This window comes from Nicotiana attenuata, unplaced genomic scaffold, assembly GCF_001879085.1.
Source record: "Nicotiana attenuata strain UT unplaced genomic scaffold, NIATTr2, whole genome shotgun sequence".
Lineage (NCBI taxonomy): Eukaryota > Viridiplantae > Streptophyta > Magnoliopsida > Solanales > Solanaceae > Nicotiana > Nicotiana attenuata.
Window position 1 is genome coordinate 351,442 of NW_017670443.1, and position 8,507 is coordinate 359,948.

The 8,507-nt window shown below is 34.5% G+C and overlaps 1 protein-coding gene across 2 annotated transcripts; it reads right to left on the reverse strand.

Annotated features, from left to right (window-relative positions):
* Positions 1 to 6,075: 6,075 nt before the first annotated feature.
* Positions 6,076 to 7,716, reverse strand: LOC109239480. 2 transcript variants are annotated; one of them, XM_019406053.1, is made up of 4 exons: positions 7,406 to 7,716; positions 7,135 to 7,213; positions 6,675 to 6,739; positions 6,076 to 6,563 (listed from the first exon to the last, which is right to left on the reverse strand). In XM_019406053.1, exons 1-4 carry the CDS (start codon positions 7,517 to 7,519, stop codon positions 6,345 to 6,347), a joined length of 477 nt encoding a protein of 158 aa, XP_019261598.1. In that variant the 5' UTR covers positions 7,520 to 7,716; the 3' UTR covers positions 6,076 to 6,344. The 2 variants fall into 2 exon arrangements, with proteins under 2 accessions (XP_019261598.1, XP_019261597.1); XM_019406052.1 differs by having other exon boundaries at positions 7,135 to 7,216.
* Between the last annotated feature and the right edge of the window lie 791 nt (positions 7,717 to 8,507).

Consider the following 8,507-nt stretch of genomic DNA (forward strand, 5'->3'; position numbering starts at 1 on the left):
AAAGAATGATAAAGAAGAAGGTGGTTCTGAGAGTGAAGGTGAGGATCAAGAAAGGGAAGTGAGAGTGAGGGGGAAGATGAAGAGGGTAAGGAAGAAAATGAGAATACAAGTGGGGAATATAAAGGCTTTATGACTATTGGTAACACTGTCATAGCCCCTTCAGAGCAAGCAAGTGAAGAGAAAAGGACTGAAAAAACTGGGCCTTTGTTAACTCCTTTCACTGGAGATGAGAAGGTCAGTAGGGATGAAGATCACTTGCCCCTGTCTACAGTAAGGAAGAAAACCAGAAAGACCCCTGTGAAAGCAGCAAATCTATTATCCCTACAAGGAAAGGAGTGGCTCATCCTGCTAGGACTCCTCTCACAAGGAGTAAAAGAAAGTTCATAGATGAAGAAATCATTAAGGAGTCTAGAGGTACCAAGAAGCCAAGGAAGCAAGTTTCAGTTGCAGAACCTGTTGTTGAGTTGGATGGAGAAGATGAGTCTGATTCTGCTTTGCCACAAAAGTCATCAACACAAAAGAGAAAGATTTTCAAATCTACAAAGACTGCTACCCCATTTACAAGGGCCAATAGAGGAAAGAAGATAAAGAGTGTGCATGTTGTGGTTGATAAACTCACTGAGTTCAAGAACAAAAAAGTACTTAATGAGAAAATTCTTGCAAACACTGATGAAAAAGGGATGGCTCAACTAGTTGAAAAACTTGAGCTAGACGGATGGAAATACATGTTTGGCAACTCTTTCCCTCTTGTGTATGTTCATGCTATAGCGAAGTTCTATACGAACTTCCAGTATGATGGAAAGGTGGTCAAAAGTAATGTAAGGGGGATTTGAGATGGAGTTTGATGCTGAGGAGCTGGGGATGCTTCTGAATATTCCCTCTTTAGGTTTTGATAATTACCTGAAGAAAAAGTGGCCAGCCATAGACAATGATATGGACACAGGAATTGTGGTTACAATGAAGTTCTCTCAAAAGTTTGAACTGGATGCTCCCCAGAAAGTGTACAAGACAGATATGATCCCCTTCCACAAGTTGTTGCTTCACTTTGTTAATTCCTGCATTTTGCATAGATCTAAGAGAAGGTATGAGGCTATCCTTTGGATATGGCTGTAATGGAGTTGTTTGACACTAGTAGACCTATCAATCTCCCCATCCTGATAATTCAGCACATGGCAAGAGTTGCATACACTTCCAAGCCTAAGCATGTTATGCCTTATAGCATCATGTTGACTAAGTTGTTTGACAAGCTCAACATTGCCTTGCCTGAGCTTAAGTTTGGAAATCATAATGATGTTTTGGATGGTGTTACCCTCAAGAAGTGTGGCTATGAGGAGATCAAGGCTAGAGGACCAACAAGTTCTGCTATTCTACCTAGTAGTAGCAGGGAAACAAAGCTCACTAAGAGGTTGGAGTTGGCTGTTGAGGAGAATGCCAAGCTTCGATAAGGCAATGATGAGTTGAGATAAGAAACCATGCAGCTTAGGAAAGAGCTAAAAAAGGATAGGGAACCTCATACCCAACAGATTGTCACCCTTGTGAAAGCATTGACCCCCTCTACCTCTCACCCATGAACATATTCCTTCCCCAGTGTCCTTAGTCTATTTTGTTATCCCAGTGATGCTTTAGTTTTTGCTTCTTCTGTTCTAGTCTGAGTAGGTTGTAGAATGTTTAGTTTATTTTGTTCTAATGGTTTAAGACAAGGCCCCGGGCTTATTTTGTCACTGCTAAATGACCTTTCTTATAATATTTTAATGCTTCTCACATGGTTAGATCATCAGCTTAGTCTGTTTGCTTTGATAATTCCTGAGCTTGTGTTGTGGCCTAAGTGGCCATGAATCTTTCATTACCTGTGCTTAATATGTGTAACATCTTTTTATTATTTTTTAATGATGCCAAAAGGGGGAAGATAGAGTTGGGGTTAGGGGTGTTTTGTTGATATGGATTTGATTTGGTGTGGCTCTGTCTGTGTAATGTACTGTGCTTGTTGATCATTATTTGGAGTGATTACCTAGTTCTAGTGTGTGCGAAGTTTGTCATCACCAAAAAAAAAAAAGAAATTTGTTGAGTATTGAGATTTTAAAAATTACTTGCTTTCTTTCGTTCTTAATATTGTTCTTATTAACGCTCCCGGAGAGGCTCACCATACAACTAGCTTGTATTTCTTTAGAGTTATTTTTATAATCTCGTTTTTACTCTTATCTATTTTGTATTTCTGGATCAAATTAATTCATGTGTTTATAAATCACATTACAAATTCAACTATACCGTTTTACGGGTTAACATAAACCAGAGTTGATTTCTCCTGCAGTTTCTAGCGGTTGAGGCAAGAGAACATTGGCTTAACATGCTATCGGTGGCTGTTAGCACATTTTTGAATGATTTAGGGGTCAATTATGCAAAACCAAAAGTTCTTTGCTGTGATAATAAATCAGCTATTGAGATTGCACAAACCCCTGTACAACATGATCGGACCAAACATGTTAAAGTTATCGTCATTTCATCAAGGAAAAGTTAGATCAAAAAATTATACAGTTTCCTTTTGTCAAGTCTAAAGATTAATTGGCCGATATACTCACAAAAGTTGTTTCAGGAGGTGTTTTACGGTATAATTGACAAATTGGACATGGCAGATATTTACGCGCCAACATGAGGGAAAGTGTTGGTTTGAGCTATATTAGATGTAGATTGATTTTCTTATATTATATATTTCCTTGTAAGCAGTATCTTATAATTATTTACTTCTTTGTATATAGAATAAGATATTTAGTATCCTAATTAGTTTACTGTGTGCATATGTTTTATTTCTTTCCTTGTAGGTTATGTTTTTCTTGTTCACGTTAAAGTCTATCTATATACTGACTCGAAATTGGAGTGAAATATACGAATAAAAAGTATTCATGAATATCCTAGTTTGACATATACTACAATAATTTTCGTCTTCAGTGATACAGCTATATTGGAAACAAATGCACGCAATCCATCAGTTACTAAATTCCCTTTTCATTTTCTTACAATAAATCAGAGACGAAGATTCAGATACGTACACTATTAAACTGCATTATAAGGGTTGATGTTTGTTTGAGCCTAATGTCATGGTCCGCCACATCATCATGCCACGTAAGTATCACTTGGCATATATTTTTGCCATATAGAAGGGTTACATAAGTTAGGGACTAGCTCTTGGTGGAATATTCTAGATCTATGGAGAATTTCCTTGGAAAGCTCCACATATTTATGGACTTGGTAGGAAGACGGTGTTGCTGGAGATCTTTGTTCATTAGCCATGATGCCCTATGGGCACCTTCCCATATCACAAGGTAATGGTCACCTTTCTTCTTGCCCGTTTGTGCTTTGGAGGGCTAGAAATGATGGCATCGATCCTCTACCCATCGGATGCTTGTCCTTGATCTAGACCTAAATCTCCCCATGACTCAACCAAGTGTAGCAGCTTCTCAAGCATTGGGTTTATGCTTCCACTCATATTTGGCTGCCCTCCGTGGTCCCAACCTTGCTAGCAAACTTGACCCCTCTGCTTGGTGCATCTTCTAAGTCCGATAGTGTGCCATCACTTTGTAACTCGCCATCCTCTTCAACTATGTTCGCCCAACATTTCTTCCTGCCACCATGCACCATTCGCATGGCACCAAGATAGGAAAGAGCTTCCTTTAGATATCTTTCAAATGCAACTTCAGAAATTCGAATCTGAAGTAGTTCAATTTCTTCAATGCAACTTCATAAATCAAATATGAAGTTCTTCTATCTTTCAAATGCAACTTCAGAAATTCGAATCTAAAGTAGTTCAATTTCTTCAATGCAACTTCAGAAATCAAATATGAAGTTCTTCTATCTTTCAAATGCAACTTCAGAAATTCGAATCTTAAGTAGTTTAATCTAATGAATGCAATTTCAGATTTTGAATCTTAAGTTGTGAAATATAAACTTGTTATTCGAATTCGAACAATCCACTACACAATTAAATGCTCAAATATACTTCAATTGAGCTCAAATTTGAAACATAACTTTCAAATATCACAAAGAACAAATATCAATCGTCAAATTGTCAAAACAACAACAAATTTCATAAACTTAATTTTGCAACTAGGAAGAAGAAATTCTAAGCACAAAGAAGAAGAAAACAACAATAAAGAAGAAGAGAAAAGTGTGTGTATCTAAAGTTATCCAAAAAATGAGTATCAGTTAAACTTTCTTTTAAAAGTAGGTATAAATTAAATGGGTGGCGCGAAACTGGGCGCCACATGAAAATTTTACAAGTTTTCCCATGATGTGCTTATATCCAACATTAAGCACTATATGGGTAGGGGGAATTTATGGGTAGGGGGAATTAGTGTTAAATAGCCAGTCGAATTTATTGTTTACTTCTTATAGCTGGAATACTTAAATTATATATGAATTATATACGATTATACACATATCATACGTAGATTATAGATATATTATTACATCCTTCGACGGCAGGGGAAAATACCATTAATACAAAACAACCATGGATAATTATGAAGAAAAATGAACAAGAAGTCTCAGAAAGTTGACTTATTGATAGTACTATAATTTATGTATTGCGACAAAGTAATTATTACACGAGTGATAGATGTCGGAACTTATCTGGATATTTTCTGCCTTATGATGGAAGAATTGGAGTACAAAGCTATAACTAATGAAGGTTGTATTTTAGACTTGTTAAATTTACAACCCGAAGTCCGACAATGTAAATATAACTAACTACTATAACTCTATACAATGAGAAACTATTTTAACTTTTTTAGCCAGTACAAACTACAAAGTCGCAATCACATTAAATAAAGATTTTTCATTTTTGTGGTCCAAAATTCCGTATATATCTTCCATTCTTTTGGGCCCAAATACTATTTGACCTAACAAAAACATAATGGCCCACATGTCAGGCATACCACTCTACTCACGTTACTGCATTTAATAGAGAAACATTTTGAACTTGGTCCAAACCAATTTGTTGGGCCCAAAAAGCATCATCACATAATGCAAAGATCCATATACCTACTTCATTCATATCATATGCCTCTAGCTTTTAATGTGATCTATTTTTATGCTAGTCCTTTGGCCATCAATTTTTTTTCTTTTTAGGCATTTAACATTGGCCTTGAGCCGAGGGTCTATCAGAAATAGTATATTTACCTGTATATGTAGGGATAAGGTCTGCATACACATTACGTTACTTGTGGGATTGCACTGAATATATTGTTATTGTTATTACATTCAGCATTAGAATGTCATAAGTGACTAATTCAGATTAGTTAAGCTCTGGAGTGCCATTAGCAACTAATTCAGATTCAGATTAGTTAAGCTCACTAAGAAGAGTGAAACGCTTCCTACAAAGTGGTTTTCTATTCTCGGGACTCGAGTCCGAAATCTCTGATTAATTACAGATGAATCACAATTCTCAATTATCCAACTAGATATATGCCATCATGTACTCTTTAATTTCTCCAATCTCTTTTTTTTAAAAGAAGATGAAAAAATGTGTTTTTAGATCCTGGAGGGATGCTTGTTTGTCCTTTGCTACTTTCTCCATTTAAATATATTAAAGCCAAACTATGTGAAATTTGATTAATATTTTAAAATATTTTTTTATCATGTTAACATGAGAAAAATTACAAGTTATTGTACTTTTCATATAGTATTTGAACATATGCATTTTAATTGTAAAATACCAAATTGAACTAATTCAATTTAGCTTTAAAGTTTAGATAAATTGACTCTCGATAAGCGAAATATCTCAACGGGATACTATTTTTCTACCATTTTTGGAGGTGGAATTTAGTCTACCTTTTGATATCTTTCTAAAGAAGGAAATGTGAAGTTTCGAGTTTGACTTATTCTTTAATATTTGTCAAATTGATCTCAATTTCTCTTTCTTCTCAATTTCTCCATTGCCATACAAGTGCACTTGGATGTCAATCATGAAGGTAGGTATATATATATATATATATATATATATATATATATATATATATATATATATATATATATATATATATATATACTCGCAGCATGTTTATAATAATATAGAAAAAGTTAGCTCAATATTTGCCATAAATCGTTATTATTGGTACTTTGTACTATTATTTTATAGGTTACAAAGGCTACTTAGCCATTGATCATGAAGTGATTATGACTCAATCATCAACTAATAATATATAAGTAATGACAATATTTTATGTACAAAATCTTCCTAAACCTAAAAGAAGGGCAGCATTTCTGTATGCTGTCTCCACTTCAAAATCTTTATCTAGTTTAATTAAGTTACTACAAATATTTTCCAACTTCTTCGTCTATTTGATCATCTCTTAGTTGTGAATTGGAGGTTTTCTCTTTGCCGGGGAATAATCCATTCCGGCCAAGTCTAGTACGTCAGGGTAGTGCTCGGAAGATGTTTTCCGGTGACCGGTTTCCGGCGACGAATTGACGGAGAAATTTTCTTCTTTTCCACCTATTACCCTTTCACTACTTGATTGGCCTTTCAATACTGTGTGATCACCTTTATTGCCTTCATTATTCATGATATTCTGTACATACATGTAAAATATGTAAGAAATAGGAAAACCATAATCTACTTTTTATTTATATTCTTTTTTTTTTTAATATTGATTCAATTTTTTTCATGCAAATTAACCAACCTTTGTTGAAGTTGTGGTAGGAGTAGAAGTAGAGGTTGTTTTTGTCATAAGTTTCCTATTTCTTCCTGCAAACATTTCAAGAACCACTTGAATAAACAAACCAAACGATACAATATATAAAGTTGCAAACCATTAATTAATAAGCTAAATAATCCATAAATCAGTTAAAATGTCTATTCTGTGAAAAATACACATGGGCATGGATTTCGATTTTATTGAAATCCCACTGCTCAAGCCAAAAATAGAGAGAAATTCCAAACTATTCTAAGATTTTCAAGAACCTAGCTAGAAATGGGAAATGTGGCTAGTAATAGAAATTAAAGATTACTAAACTAGTAGTAGTAATTAAGTTAATGGTGTCTAGGCCTATGTCCTCTTGGTCCATAATAATCTTCATGTATACTTGGTAACCAATGGTGATTTTTTGTGGTTACTTTAGTAAGTCTTCTCTTCATTGTACCTGATGATGAACAATGGCCATCTTTGCAAAGAATGTCTTCTCCAGTACCTCCTTCACTTCTTTCTTTCAAAACATTTTCCTGCTAAATAATTATGAAGCTTTTAGCAGACTTAGAAATACTGAGATAATGAGTAATTGAAAAAGTCAAAAGGACAGCCCAAGAGGACGTGAAGTAGGCAGTCTACTCTGATGCTTACTTTGATGCAAGCATCAGTGGCTGATTACACGGCTTGAACCTTGTGTAGTTGAAAAGTATGAATGTAATTCTCACCTGTAATATGGGATTCTTGGATGATGAGAGATTCCCCTTCTTCAAGTGTCTACCTTGTACTTCATAGACTAAAGTGGATAATAGTAAAAGAAGAAGTAGAAGAACTTGCTTCATTTTCAAGAACAGGGTTAAAATCCAAAGAGATTTTAGACTTTTCTAAAAGAGAATGAACAAAAAGGTTGACAGAAATAATCACAGAATTGGAATTCTTTAAAGGTAAGGAATAAAAGAAGCTGCAGACAGTGAGTTACTTTTTTGTTTCTTTCAACAAGTCTAAGATATGAACTAAAAAGGTGAATGGTAAGTGATACAAAATGGATGCTTGGTTTAGTGTATATATATACACAAACATATAAGGAAAAGGTCTAGCAACTGGTCTAGGGACCACAAATGTCTTTTGGGACATGGGATTTAATTAAATTGAGATATTGAATTTTATTATGTTTTGTTTCTTTAGTGAAATGTGGGCACTAAAAATGAATAAGAGGGTCTTGATAAAGCTTAACATATGCTTTTGAAGTCATTGTTATAAGGGGACAAGATTGTCTTCATTTTCTTGAAAAATGAATTAGAGGAATTCCAAGAGAAACAATATCCTAACTAGCAATTCAAGTAAAGACTCTTTGGAAATGGAAGATAAAGTGCAAAAAGTGCTACTTTTTTAAGTATATATCTATGACTACCCACATTTTCAAGGCTAAGTTGTCTATTGCTTGTTGGCTTGGTTACCCAAAATCCAAGAAATTATTAGAACTCCATCCACATATCACATGAAGTTTTTCCATTTCCAGTACTAGTATGTTTCCTCAGTTTTAGTATTTCATATCATGAGACTTTTTTTATCCTCATGTTATGATTTGGTTTTTTTATAGTTCCACAAATGCAGAGGTGGATCCAAGATTTAAACGTGACAGATGTATTAGTATTCTACTCAATCGGTGCTCCTAAAACCTTTTAGTGTTGAGAGCATCAGGTGATCTAAATTAACCATTTTCAAAGTATACACAGATACATATACAAGATCTCTGTCAAAGTTTACAGGACCGAAAATCTCTCAAAGTTATACATAGGTCCACCTCTAGTTAAATATCCTCATATACGA